Source organism: Oncorhynchus masou, chromosome 24 (genome assembly GCF_036934945.1).
Source record: "Oncorhynchus masou masou isolate Uvic2021 chromosome 24, UVic_Omas_1.1, whole genome shotgun sequence".
Lineage (NCBI taxonomy): Eukaryota > Metazoa > Chordata > Actinopteri > Salmoniformes > Salmonidae > Oncorhynchus > Oncorhynchus masou.
This window is the reverse complement of record NC_088235.1, coordinates 117,366,907-117,381,148: the sequence shown is the minus strand read 5'-3', so window position 1 is coordinate 117,381,148 and position 14,242 is coordinate 117,366,907. Positions and strand designations below refer to the sequence as shown.

The window sequence follows — 14,242 nt, the reverse complement described above, 5'->3', positions numbered from 1 at the left end:
GCAGTGGCTCGGGTGGTTGTTGTCCTTGATGATCTTTATGGCCTTCCTGTAACATCGGGTGGTGTAGGTGTCCTGGAGGGCAGGTAGTTTGCCCCCGGTGATGCGTTGTGCAGACCTCACTACCCTCTGGAGAGCCTTACGGTTGTGGGCGGAGCAGTTGCCGTACCAGGTGGTGATACAGCCCGCCAGGATGCTCTCGATTGTGCATCTGTAAAAGTTTTTGGTGACAAGCTTAATTTCTTCAGCCTCCTGAGGTTGAAGAGGCGCTGCTGTGCCTTCTTCACCACGCTGTCTGTGTAGGTGGACCAATTCGGTTTGTCTGTGATGTGTACGCCGAGGAACTTAAAACTTGCTACTCTCTCCACTACTGTTCCATCGATGTGGATAGGGGGGTGCTCCCTCTGCTGTTTCCTGACGTCCACAATCATCTCCTTTGTTTTGTTGACTTTGAGTGTGAGGTTATTTTCCTGACACCACACCCCCTTGTCAGTGTGTGTATATACACCCCCTGGTCAGTGTGTATATACACCCTCTGGTCAGTGTGTATGTGTGTATACACCCTCTGGTCAGTGTGTCAGATGACCTGACCTACACAACCACCCGACCTCAACCCAATTGAGATGGTTTGGGATGAGTTGGACCGCAGAGTGAAGGGAAAGCAGCCAACATATGTGGGAACTCCTTCAAGACTGTTGGAAAAACATTCCTCATGAAGCTGGTTGAGAGAATGCCAAGACTGTGCAAAGCTGTCATTAAGGCAAAGGGTGGCTACTTTGAAGAATCTCAAATCAAAGATATATTTTCATTTCTTTGAAACTTTTTTGGGGTTACTACAGGATACCATGTGATATTTCATAGTTTGGATGTCTTAACTATTATTCTACAATGTAGAACACAGTATAAAATGAAGAAAAACCCTTGAATGAGTAGGTGTGTCCAAACTTTTGACTGGTACTGTACACAACACAATACACCCCCTGATGCAATCAAATCAGTTAAATGAGATGTCTTAAGGCCTACATCAACGGGCTTCACAGTGTGTAGAAGGTAAGGTGAAATAACATGTCAGACAGACCTTTTCTCTGTATATTCCTGTGTGTACTAGAAGGAGAGGTGCTGGATAAGAGTGCCCACCCTACAGCCATGCTGTTAACCAGCACAGTGAACCTGTTGAAGACCCTGTCTCTGTCTGCTGGGATCTACTCCGAGGTGATGCAGACAGACGCCACACGGACCCTCTGTGGTCTTCTCCGCATGCTGGTGGAGAGTGGAGCCAATGATAAGACCGGTAACTCACTTGATCTCAAGAAAGAGAATATGTAATCACTCAGCCCGGGAGAAATGTCTGTCTGACCTCTACCCTCAGGTTCTCACCGGCTGGTGTCCAGGGAGCAGCATCGTAGCTGGTGTACTCTCTGTCCTGACCTCTGACCTCTACCCTCAGGTTGTCCATCTCACCGGCTGGTGTCCAGGGAGCAGCATCGTAGCTGGTGTACTCTCTGTCCTGACCTCTGACCTCTACCCTCAGGTTGTCCATCTCACCGGCTGGTGTCCAGGGAGCAGCATCGTAGCTGGTGTACTCTGGGTTTCATCCGCAGCGTGGCCCTCCAGCCTCAGATGTGTTCTTCTCTCAGTACTTCGGCCTGGATCGGTCTGCTGATCCGCATCGTAGAGGGACAACAGTCCTGTAATGCTGTTACTCTGCAGAGACAGGTAAGACTGGTGGTGATGTCCTGCTGGGGAAGCTCTGCCTTTGGTACCAGTAAAGACTGGTGGTGATGTCCTGCTGGGGAAGCTCTGCCTTTGGTACCAGTAAAGACTGGTTGTGATGTCCTGCTGGTGAAGCTCTGCCTTTGGTACCAGTAAAGACTGGTGGGGATGTCCTGCTGGGGAAGCTCTGCCTTTGGTACCAGTAAAGACTGGTTGTGATGTCCTGCTGGTGAAGCTCTGCCTTTGGTACCAGTAAAGACTGGTGGTGATGTCCTGCTGGGGAAGCTCTGCCTTTGGTACCAGTAAAGACTGGTGGTGATGTCCTGCTGGGGAAGCTCTGCCTTTGGTACCAGTAAAGACTGGTTGTGATGTCCTGCTGGGGAAGCTCTGCCTTTGGTACCAGTAAAGACTGGTGGTGATGTCCTGCTGGGGAAGCTCTGCCTTTGGTACCAGTAAAGACTGGTGGTGATGTCCTGCTGGGGAAGCTCTGCCTTTGGTACCAGTAAAGACTGGTTGTGATGTCCTGCTGGGGAAGCTCTGTCTTTGGTACCAGTAAAGACTGGTGGTGATGTCCTGCTGGGGAAGCTCTGCCTTTGGTACCAGTAAAGACTGGTTGTGATGTCCTGCTGGTGCTGGGGAAGCTCTGCCTTTGGTACCAGTAAAGACTGGTTGTGATGTCCTGCTGGGGAAGCTCTGCCTTTGGTACCAGTAAAGACTGGTTGTGATGTCCTGCTGGTTCTGGGGAAGCTCTGTCTTTGGTACCAGTAAAGACTGGTGGTGATGTCCTGCTGGTTCTGGGGAAGCTCTGTCTTTGGTACCAGTAAAGACTGGTGGTGATGTCCTGCTGGTGCTGGGGAAGCTCTGCCTTTGGTACCAGTAAAGACTGGTGGTGATGTCCTGCTGGTGCTGGGGAAGCTCTGCCTTTGGTACCAGTAAAGACTGGTGGTGATGTCCTGCTGGTTCTGGGGAAGCTCTGCCTTTGGTACCAGTAAAGACTGGTGGTGATGTCCTGCTGGTGCTGGGGAAGCTCTGCCTTTGGTACCAGTAAAGACTGGTGGTGATGTCCTGCTGGTTCTGGGGAAGCTCTGTCTTTGGTACCAGTAAAGACTGGTGGTGATGTCCTGCTGGTTCTGGGGAAGCTCTGCCTTTGGTACCAGTAAAGACTGGTGGTGATGTCCTGCTGGTGCTGGGGAAGCTCTGCCTTTGGTACCAGTAAAGACTGGTGGTGATGTCCTGCTGGTTCTGGGGAAGCTCTGTCTTTGGTACCAGTAAAGACTGGTGGTGATGTCCTGCTGGTTCTGGGGAAGCTCTGTCTTTGGTACCAGTAAAGACTGGTGGTGATGTCCTGCTGGGGAAGCTCTGCCTTTGGTACCAGTAAAGACTGGTTGTGATGTCCTGCTGGGGAAGCTCTGCCTTTGGTACCAGTAAAGACTGGTGGTGATGTCCTGCTGGGGAAGCTCTGCCTTTGGTACCAGTAAAGACTGGTGGTGATGTCCTGCTGGGGAAGCTCTGCCTTTGGTACCAGTAAAGACTGGTGGTGATGTCCTGCTGGGGAAGCTCTGCCTTTGGTACCAGTAAAGACTGGTGGTGATGTCCTGCTGGGGAAGCTCTGCCTTTGGTACCAGTAAAGACTGGTGGTGATGTCCTGCTGGGGAAGCTCTGCCTTTGGTACCAGTAAAGACTGGTGGTGATGTCCTGCTGGGGAAGCTCTGCCTTTGGTACCAGTAAAGACTGGTGGGGATGTCCTGCTGGGGAAGCTCTGCCTTTGGTACCAGTAAAGACTGGTTGTGATGTCCTGCTGGTGAAGCTCTGCCTTTGGTACCAGTAAAGACTGGTGGTGATGTCCTGCTGGGGAAGCTCTGCCTTTGGTACCAGTAAAGACTGGTGGTGATGTCCTGCTGGGGAAGCTCTGCCTTTGGTACCAGTAAAGACTGGTTGTGATGTCCTGCTGGGGAAGCTCTGCCTTTGGTACCAGTAAAGACTGGTGGTGATGTCCTGCTGGGGAAGCTCTGCCTTTGGTACCAGTAAAGACTGGTGGTGATGTCCTGCTGGGGAAGCTCTGCCTTTGGTACCAGTAAAGACTGGTTGTGATGTCCTGCTGGGGAAGCTCTGCCTTTGGTACCAGTAAAGACTGGTGGTGATGTCCTGCTGGGGAAGCTCTGTCTTTGGTACCAGTAAAGACTGGTGGTGATGTCCTGCTGGGGAAGCTCTGCCTTTGGTACCAGTAAAGACTGGTTGTGATGTCCTGCTGGTGCTGGGGAAGCTCTGCCTTTGGTACCAGTAAAGACTGGTTGTGATGTCCTGCTGGTTCTGGGGAAGCTCTGTCTTTGGTACCAGTAAAGACTGGTGGTGATGTCCTGCTGGTTCTGGGGAAGCTCTGTCTTTGGTACCAGTAAAGACTGGTGGTGATGTCCTGCTGGTGCTGGGGAAGCTCTGCCTTTGGTACCAGTAAAGACTGGTGGTGATGTCCTGCTGGTGCTGGGGAAGCTCTGCCTTTGGTACCAGTAAAGACTGGTGGTGATGTCCTGCTGGTTCTGGGGAAGCTCTGCCTTTGGTACCAGTAAAGACTGGTGGTGATGTCCTGCTGGTGCTGGGGAAGCTCTGCCTTTGGTACCAGTAAAGACTGGTGGTGATGTCCTGCTGGTTCTGGGGAAGCTCTGTCTTTGGTACCAGTAAAGACTGTTGGTGATGTCCTGCTGGTTCTGGGGAAGCTCTGCCTTTGGTACCAGTAAAGACTGGTGGTGATGTCCTGCTGGTGCTGGGGAAGCTCTGCCTTTGGTACCAGTAAAGACTGGCGGTGATGTCCTGCTGGTTCTGGGGAAGCTCTGTCTTTGGTACCAGTAAAGACTGGTGGTGATGTCCTGCTGGTTCTGGGGAAGCTCTGTCTTTGGTACCAGTAAAGACTGGTGGTGATGTCCTGCTGGTGCTGGGGAAGCTCTGCCTTTGGTACCAGTAAAGACTGGTGGTGATGTCCTGCTGGTTCTGGGGAAGCTCTGTCTTTGGTACCAGTAAAGACTGGTGGTGATGTCCTGCTGGTTCTGGGGAAGCTCTGTCTTTGGTACCAGTAAAGACTGGTGGTGATGTCCTGCTGGTTCTGGGGAAGCTCTGTCTTTGGTACCAGTAAAGACTGGTGGTGATGTCCTGCTGGTGCTGGGGAAGCTCTGCCTTTGGTACCAGTAAAGACTGGTGGTGATGTCCTGCTGGTGCTGGGGAAGCTCTGCCTTTGGTACCAGTAAAGACTGGTGGTGATGTCCTGCTGGTTCTGGGGAAGCTCTGTCTTTGGTACCAGTAAAGACTGGTGGTGATGTCCTGCTGGGGAAGCTCTGCCTTTGGTACCAGTAAAGACTGGTGGTGATGTCCTGCTGGGGAAGCTCTGTCTTTGGTACCAGTAAAGACTGGTTGTGATGTCCTGCTGGTGCTGGGGAAGCTCTGCCTTTGGTACCAGTAAAGACTGGTGGTGATGTCCTGCTGGTTCTGGGGAAGCTCTGTCTTTGGTACCAGTAAAGACTGGTGGTGATGTCCTGCTGGGGAAGCTCTGTCTTTGGTACCAGTAAAGACTGGTTGTGATGTCCTGCTGGTTCTGGGGAAGCTCTGTCTTTGGTACCAGTAAAGACTGGTGGTGATGTCCTGCTGGGGAAGCTCTGCCTTTGGTACCAGTAAAGACTGGTGGTGATGTCCTGCTGGGGAAGCTCTGCCTTTGGTACCAGTAAAGACTGGTGGTGATGTCCTGCTGGTTCTGGGGAAGCTCTGTCTTTGGTACCAGTAAAGACTGGTGGTGATGTCCTGCTGGTGCTGGGGAAGCTCTGCCTTTGGTACCAGTAAAGACTGGTGGTGATGTCCTGCTGGTGCTGGGGAAGCTCTGCCTTTGGTACCAGTAAAGACTGGTGGTGATGTCCTGCTGGTTCTGGGGAAGCTCTGTCTTTGGTACCAGTGAAGACTGGTGGTGATGTCCTGCTGGGGAAGCTCTGCCTTTGGTACCAGTAAATACTGGTGGTGATGTCCTGCTGGGGAAGCTCTGTCTTTGGTACCAGTAAAGACTGGTTGTGATGTCCTGCTGGTGCTGGGGAAGCTCTGCCTTTGGTACCAGTAAAGACTGGTGGTGATGTCCTGCTGGTTCTGGGGAAGCTCTGTCTTTGGTACCAGTAAAGACTGGTGGTGATGTCCTGCTGGGGAAGCTCTGTCTTTGGTACCAGTAAAGACTGGTTGTGATGTCCTGCTGGTTCTGGGGAAGCTCTGTCTTTGGTACCAGTAAAGACTGGTGGTGATGTCCTGCTGGGGAAGCTCTGCCTTTGTTACCAGTAAAGACTGGTGGTGATGTCCTGCTGGGGAAGCTCTGCCTTTGGTACCAGTAAAGACTGGTGGTGATGTCCTGCTGGGGAAGCTCTGTCTTTGGTACCAGTAAAGACTGGTGGTGATGTCCTGCTGGTGCTGGGGAAGCTCTGCCTTTGGTACCAGTAAAGACTGGTGGTGATGTCCTGCTGGGGAAGCTCTGTCTTTGGTACCAGTAAAGACTGGTGGTGATGTCCTGCTGGGGAAGCTCTGTCTTTGGTACCAGTAAAGACTGGTGGTGATGTCCTGCTGGTGCTGGGGAAGCTCTGCCTTTGGTACCAGTAAAGACTGGTGGTGATGTCCTGCTGGTGCTGGGGAAGCTCTGCCTTTGGTACCAGTAAAGACTGGTGGTGATGTCCTGCTGGGGAAGCTCTGCCTTTGGTACCAGTAAAGACTGGTTGTGATGTCCTGCTGGGGAAGCTCTGCCTTTGGTACCAGTAAAGACTGGTGGTGATGTCCTGCTGGGGAAGCTCTGCCTTTGGTACCAGTAAAGACTGGTGGTGATGTCCTGCTGGGGAAGCTCTGCCTTTGGTACCAGTAAAGACTGGTGGTGATGTCCTGCTGGGGAAGCTCTGCCTTTGGTACCAGTAAAGACTGGTTGTGATGTCCTGCTGGGGAAGCTCTCCCTTTGGTACCAGTAAAGACTGGTTGTGATGTCCTGCTGGGGAAGCTCTGCCTTTGGTACCAGTAAAGACTGGTGGTGATGTCCTGCTGGTTCTGGGGAAGCTCTGTCTTTGGTACCAGTAAAGACTGGTGGTGATGTCCTGCTGGGGAAGCTCTGCCTTTGGTACCAGTAAAGACTGGTGGTGATGTCCTGCTGGGGAAGCTCTGCCTTTGGTACCAGTAAAGACTGGTGGTGATGTCCTGCTGGGGAAGCTCTGCCTTTGGTACCAGTAAAGACTGGTTGTGATGTCCTGCTGGTTCTGGGGAAGCTCTGTCTTTGGTACCAGTAAAGACTGGTGGTGATGTCCTGCTGGGGAAGCTCTCCCTTTGGTACCAGTAAAGACTGGTGGTGATGTCCTGCTGGGGAAGCTCTCCCTTTGGTACCAGTAAAGACTGGTGGTGATGTCCTGCTGGGGAAGCTCTCCCTTTGGTACCAGTAAAGACTGGTTGTGATGTCCTGCTGGGGAAGCTCTCCCTTTGGTACCAGTAAAGACTGGTGGTGATGTCCTGCTGGTGCTGGGGAAGCTCTGTCTTTGGTACCAGTAAAGACTGGTGGTGATGTCCTGCTGGGGAAGCTCTCCCTTTGGTACCAGTAAAGACTGGTGGTGATGTCCTGCTGGGGAAGCTCTCCCTTTGGTACCAGTAAAGACTGGTTGTGATGTCCTGCTGGGGAAGCTCTGTCTTTGGTACCAGTAAAGACTGGTTGTGATGTCCTGCTGGTTCTGGGGAAGCTCTGTCTTTGGTACCAGTAAAGACTGGTGGTGATGTCCTGCTGGGGAAGCTCTCCCTTTGGTACCAGTAAAGACTGGTGGTGATGTCCTGCTGGGGAAGCTCTCCCTTTGGTACCAGTAAAGACTGGTTGTGATGTCCTGCTGGTGCTGGGGAAGCTCTGTCTTTGGTACCAGTAAAGACTGGTGGTGATGTCCTGCTGGTGCTGGGGAAGCTCTGCCTTTGGTACCAGTAAAGACTGGTGGTGATGTCCTGCTGGGGAAGCTCTGCCTTTGGTACCAGTAAAGACTGGTGGTGATGTCCTGCTGGGGAAGCTCTGTCTTTGGGACCAGTAAAGACTGGTGGTGATGTCCTGCTGGTGCTGGGGAAGCTCTGCCTTTGGTACCAGTAAAGACTGGTGGTGATGTCCTGCTGGTGCTGGGGAAGCTCTGCCTTTGGTACCAGTAAAGACTGGTGGTGATGTCCTGCTGGGGAAGCTCTGCCTTTGGTACCAGTAAAGACTGGTTGTGATGTCCTGCTGGGGAAGCTCTGCCTTTGGTACCAGTAAAGACTGGTGGTGATGTCCTGCTGGGGAAGCTCTGCCTTTGGTACCAGTAAAGACTGGTGGTGATGTCCTGCTGGGGAAGCTCTGCCTTTGGTACCAGTAAAGACTGGTTGTGATGTCCTGCTGGGGAAGCTCTCCCTTTGGTACCAGTAAAGACTGGTTGTGATGTCCTGCTGGGGAAGCTCTGCCTTTGGTACCAGTAAAGACTGGTGGTGATGTCCTGCTGGGGAAGCTCTGCCTTTGGTACCAGTAAAGACTGGTGGTGATGTCCTGCTGGTTCTGGGGAAGCTCTGTCTTTGGTACCAGTAAAGACTGGTGGTGATGTCCTGCTGGGGAAGCTCTGCCTTTGGTACCAGTAAAGACTGGTGGTGATGTCCTGCTGGGGAAGCTCTGCCTTTGGTACCAGTAAAGACTGGTGGTGATGTCCTGCTGGGGAAGCTCTGCCTTTGGTACCAGTAAAGACTGGTGGTGATGTCCTGCTGGGGAAGCTCTGCCTTTGGTACCAGTAAAGACTGGTTGTGATGTCCTGCTGGTTCTGGGGAAGCTCTGTCTTTGGTACCAGTAAAGACTGGTGGTGATGTCCTGCTGGGGAAGCTCTCCCTTTGGTACCAGTAAAGACTGGTGGTGATGTCCTGCTGGGGAAGCTCTCCCTTTGGTACCAGTAAAGACTGGTGGTGATGTCCTGCTGGGGAAGCTCTCCCTTTGGTACCAGTAAAGACTGGTTGTGATGTCCTGCTGGGGAAGCTCTCCCTTTGGTACCAGTAAAGACTGGTGGTGATGTCCTGCTGGTGCTGGGGAAGCTCTGTCTTTGGTACCAGTAAAGACTGGTGGTGATGTCCTCCCTTTGGTACCAGTAAAGACTGGTGGTGATGTCCTGCTGGGGAAGCTCTCCCTTTGGTACCAGTAAAGACTGGTTGTGATGTCCTGCTGGGGAAGCTCTGTCTTTGGTACCAGTAAAGACTGGTTGTGATGTCCTGCTGGTTCTGGGGAAGCTCTGTCTTTGGTACCAGTAAAGACTGGTGGTGATGTCCTGCTGGGGAAGCTCTCCCTTTGGTACCAGTAAAGACTGGTGGTGATGTCCTGCTGGGGAAGCTCTCCCTTTGGTACCAGTAAAGACTGGTTGTGATGTCCTGCTGGTGCTGGGGAAGCTCTGTCTTTGGTACCAGTAAAGACTGGTTGTGATGTCCTGCTGGGGAAGCTCTCCCTTTGGTACCAGTAAAGACTGGTTGTGATGTCCTGCTGGTTCTGGGGAAGCTCTGTCTTTGGTACCAGTAAAGACTGGTGGTGATGTCCTGCTGCGGAAGCTCTCCCTTTGGTACCAGTAAAGACTGGTGGTGATGTCCTGCTGGGGAAGCTCTCCCTTTGGTACCAGTAAAGACTGGTTGTGATGTCCTGCTGGGGAAGCTCTCCCTTTGGTACCAGTAAAGACTGGTTGTGATGTCCTGCTGGTTCTGGGGAAGCTCTGTCTTTGGTACCAGTAAAGACTGGTGGTGATGTCCTGCCGGGGAAGCTCTCCCTTTGGTACCAGTAAAGACTGGTGGTGATGTCCTGCTGGGGAAGCTCTGTCTTTGGTACCAGTAAAGACTGGTGGTGATGTCCTGCTGGGGAAGCTCTGTCTTTGGTACCAGTAAAGACTGGTTGTGATGTCCTGCTGGTGCTGGGGAAGCTCTGTCTTTGGTACCAGTAAAGACTGGTGGTGATGTCCTGCTGGTGCTGGGGAAGCTCTGCCTTTGGTACCAGTAAAGACTGGTTGTGATGTCCTGCTGGGGAAGCTCTGCCTTTGGTACCAGTAAAGACTGGTTGTGATGTCCTGCTGGTTCTGGGGAAGCTCTGTCTTTGGTACCAGTAAAGACTTGTGGTGATGTCCTGCTGGGGAAGCTCTGCCTTTGGTACCAGTAAAGACTGGTGGTGATGTCCTGCTGGGGAAGCTCTCCCTTTGGTACCAGTAAAGACTGGTTGTGATGTCCTGCTGGTTCTGGGGAAGCTCTGCCTTTGGTACCAGTAAAGACTGGTGGTGATGTCCTGCTGGGGAAGCTCTCCCTTTGGTACCAGTAAAGACTGGTGGTGATGTCCTGCTGGGGAAGCTCTCCCTTTGGTACCAGTAAAGACTGGTTGTGATGTCCTGCTGGGGAAGCTCTCCCTTTGGTACCAGTAAAGACTGGTGGTGATGTCCTGCTGGGGAAGCTCTCCCTTTGGTACCAGTAAAGACTGGTGGTGATGTCCTGCTGGGGAAGCTCTGTCTTTGGTACCAGTAAAGACTGGTTGTGATGTCCTGCTGGTGCTGGGGAAGCTCTGTCTTTGGTACCAGTAAAGACTGGTGGTGATGTCCTGCTGGTGCTGGGGAAGCTCTGCCTTTGGTACCAGTAAAGACTGGTGGTGATGTCCTGCTGGGGAAGCTCTGCCTTTGGTACCAGTAAAGACTGGTGGTGATGTCCTGCTGGGGAAGCTCTGCCTTTGGTACCAGTAAAGACTGGTGGTGATGTCCTGCTGGGGAAGCTCTGCCTTTGGTACCAGTAAAGACTGGTGGTGATGTCCTGCTGGTGCTGGGGAAGCTCTGTCTTTGGTACCAGTAAAGACTGGTTGTGATGTCCTGCTGGGGAAGCTCTCCCTTTGGTACCAGTAAAGACTGGTTGTGATGTCCTGCTGGTTCTGGGGAAGCTCTGTCTTTGGTACCAGTAAAGACTGGTGGTGATGTCCTGCTGCGGAAGCTCTCCCTTTGGTACCAGTAAAGACTGGTGGTGATGTCCTGCTGGGGAAGCTCTCCCTTTGGTACCAGTAAAGACTGGTTGTGATGTCCTGCTGGGGAAGCTCTCCCTTTGGTACCAGTAAAGACTGGTTGTGATGTCCTGCTGGTTCTGGGGAAGCTCTGTCTTTGGTACCAGTAAAGACTGGTGGTGATGTCCTGCTGGGGAAGCTCTCCCTTTGGTACCAGTAAAGACTGGTGGTGATGTCCTGCTGGGGAAGCTCTGTCTTTGGTACCAGTAAAGACTGGTGGTGATGTCCTGCTGGGGAAGCTCTGTCTTTGGTACCAGTAAAGACTGGTGGTGATGTCCTGCTGGTGCTGGGGAAGCTCTGCCTTTGGTACCAGTAAAGACTGGTTGTGATGTCCTGCTGGGGAAGCTCTGCCTTTGGTACCAGTAAAGACTGGTTGTGATGTCCTGCTGGTTCTGGGGAAGCTCTGTCTTTGGTACCAGTAAAGACTGGTGGTGATGTCCTGCTGGGGAAGCTCTGCCTTTGGTACCAGTAAAGACTGGTGGTGATGTCCTGCTGGGGAAGCTCTCCCTTTGGTACCAGTAAAGACTGGTTGTGATGTCCTGCTGGTTCTGGGGAAGCTCTGCCTTTGGTACCAGTAAAGACTGGTGGTGATGTCCTGCTGGGGAAGCTCTCCCTTTGGTACCAGTAAAGACTGGTGGTGATGTCCTGCTGGGGAAGCTCTCCCTTTGGTACCAGTAAAGACTGGTTATGATGTCCTGCTGGGGAAGCTCTCCCTTTGGTACCAGTAAAGACTGGTGGTGATGTCCTGCTGGGGAAGCTCTCCCTTTGGTACCAGTAAAGACTGGTGGTGATGTCCTGCTGGGGAAGCTCTGTCTTTGGTACCAGTAAAGACTGGTTGTGATGTCCTGCTGGTGCTGGGGAAGCTCTGCCTTTGGTACCAGTAAAGACTGGTGGTGATGTCCTGCTGGTGCTGGGGAAGCTCTGCCTTTGGTACCAGTAAAGAATGGTGGTGATGTCCTGCTGTGGAAGCTCTGTCTTTGGTACCAGTAAAGACTGGTGGTGATATCCTGCTGGTGCTGGGGAAGCTCTGCCTTTGGTACCAGTAAAGACTGGTTGTGATGTCCTGCTGGTGCTGGGGAAGCTCTGTCTTTGGTATTAGTCAAACTGGCCTCCATCAGGTACCAGAGAGACAGTACAGGCCTCCATCAGGTACCAGAGAGACAGTACAGGCCTCCGTCAGGCTCCAGAGAGACAGTACAGGCCTCCGTCAGGCTCCAGAGAGACAGTACAGGCCTCCGTCAGGCTCCAGAGAGACAGTACAGGCCTCCGTCAGGCTCCAGAGAGACAGTACAGGCCTCCGTCAGGCTCCAGAGAGACAGTACAGGCCTCCGTCAGGCTCCAGAGAGACAGTACAGGCCTCCGTCAGGCTCCAGAGAGACAGTACAGGCCTCCGTCAGGCTCCAGAGAGACAGTACAGGCCTCCGTCAGGCTCCAGAGAGACAGTACAGGCCTCCGTCAGGCTCCAGAGAGACAGTACAGGCCTCCGTCAGGCTCCAGAGAGACAGTACAGGCCTCCGTCAGGCTCCAGAGAGACAGTACAGGCCTCCGTCAGGCTCCAGAGAGACAGTACAGGCCTCCGTCAGGCTCCAGAGAGACAGTACAGGCCTCCGTCAGGCACCAGAGAGACAGTACAGGCCTCCGTCAGGCTCCAGAGAGACAGTACAGGCCTCCGTCAGGCTCCAGAGAGACAGTACAGGCCTCCGTCAGGCTCCAGGGGGACAGTACAGGCCTCCGTCAGGCTCCAGGGGGACAGTACAGGCCTCCGTCAGGCTCCAGAGAGACAGTACAGGCCTCCGTCAGGCTCCAGAGAGACAGTACAGGCCTCCGTCAGGCTCCAGAGAGACAGTACAGGCCTCCGTCAGGCTCCAGAGAGACAGTACAGGCCTCCGTCAGGCTCCAGAGAGACAGTACAGGCCTCCGTCAGGATCCAGGGGACAGTACAGGCCTCCGTCAGGCTCCAGAGGGACAGTACAGGCCTCCGTCAGGCTCCAGAGAGACAGTACAGGCCTCCGTCAGGCTCCAGGGGGACAGTACAGGCCTCCGTCAGGCTCTAGGGGGACAGTACAGGCCTCCGTCAGGCTCCAGAGAGACAGTACAGGCCTCCGTCAGGCTCCAGAGAGACAGTACAGGCCTCCGTCAGGCTCCAGAGAGACAGTACAGGCCTCCGTCCTGGCTCTGCGTCTGCTTTCTAGAGATGGCTAAACGAGACATTCCCCTTACCCCCTGTGTCCATATTATTCTGTGTGTAACGAGTGTCTCCTCCCTGTCTCCAGATCCTGGCTCTGCGTCTGCTGCAGGCCGTGCTCCCCTCCTGGGACAAGATGGAGAGATCTCAGGACATGAAGTTCCTGGTGGAAAAACTCTTTGGTTTCCTGGGTTGTCTACTACGCTCCTGCTCCTCTGACCTGCCCCTGCTCAGAGGTATGTACCCTAACCCGTGACCCTTAACCCCTCACCCTGATCCTAAACTCTTTGGTTTCCTGGGTTGTCTACTACGCTCCTGCTCCTCTGACCTGCCCCTGCTCAGAGGTATGTACCCTAACCCGTGACCCTTAACCCCTCACCCTGATCCTAAACTCTTTGGTTTCCTGGGAAGGCTACTACGCTCCTGCTCTTCTGACCTGCCCCTGCTCAGAGGTATGTACCCTAACCCGTGACCCTTAACCCCTCACCCTGATCCTAAACTCTTTGGTTTCCTGGGTTGTCTACTACGCTCCTGCTCTTCTGACCTGCCCCTGCTCAGAGGTATGTACCCTAACCCGTGACCCTTAACCCCTCACCCTGATCCTAAACTCTTTGGTTTCCTGGGTTGTCTACTACGCTCCTGCTCCTCTGACCTGCCCCTGCTCAGAGGTATGTGTACCCTAACCCGTGACCCTTAACCCCTCACCCTGATCCTAAACTCTTTGGTTTCCTGGGTTGTCTACTACGCTCCTGCTCTTCTGACCTGCCCCTGCTCAGAGGTATGTACCCTAACCCGTGACCCTTAACCCCTCACCCTGATCCTAAACTCTTTGGTTTCCTGGGTTGTCTACTGCGCTCCTCTGACCTGTCCCTGCTCAGAGGTATGTACCCTAACCCGTGACCCTTAACCCCTCACCCTGATCCTAAACTCTTTGGTTTCCTGGGTTGTCTAATGCGCTCCTCTGACCTGTCCCTGCTCAGAGGTATGTACCCTAACCCGTGACCCTTAACCCCTCACCCTGATCCTAAACTCTTTGGTTTCCTGGGTTGTCTAATGCGCTCCTCTGACCTGCCCCTGCTCAGAGGTATGTACCCTAACCCGTGACCCTTAACCCCTCACCCTGATCCTAAACTCTTTGGTTTCCTGGGTTGTCTACTGCGCTCCTCTGACCTGTCCCTGCTCAGAGGTATGTACCCTAACCCGTGACCCTTAACCCCTCACCCTGATCTCAAACTCTTTGGTTTCCTGGGTTGTCTACTGCTCAGAGATATGTTAAGGTTTAATACAACTTCACGAACCCCCCCAGG

At 53.3% G+C, this 14,242-nt stretch overlaps 1 protein-coding gene across 1 annotated transcript in view; it reads left to right on the top strand.

Annotated features, from left to right (window-relative positions):
- Positions 1-14,242, top strand: part of herc2 (HECT and RLD domain containing E3 ubiquitin protein ligase 2) — a 284,448-nt gene that overhangs the window by 112,568 nt on the left and 157,638 nt on the right. The window contains exons 38-40 of the mRNA XM_064936237.1: positions 1,106-1,288; positions 1,529-1,713; positions 13,024-13,171. Of these exons, the coding sequence (XP_064792309.1) occupies positions 1,106-1,288; positions 1,529-1,713; positions 13,024-13,171 (516 nt within the window). The remainder of the gene's footprint in view (positions 1-1,105; positions 1,289-1,528; positions 1,714-13,023; positions 13,172-14,242) is intronic.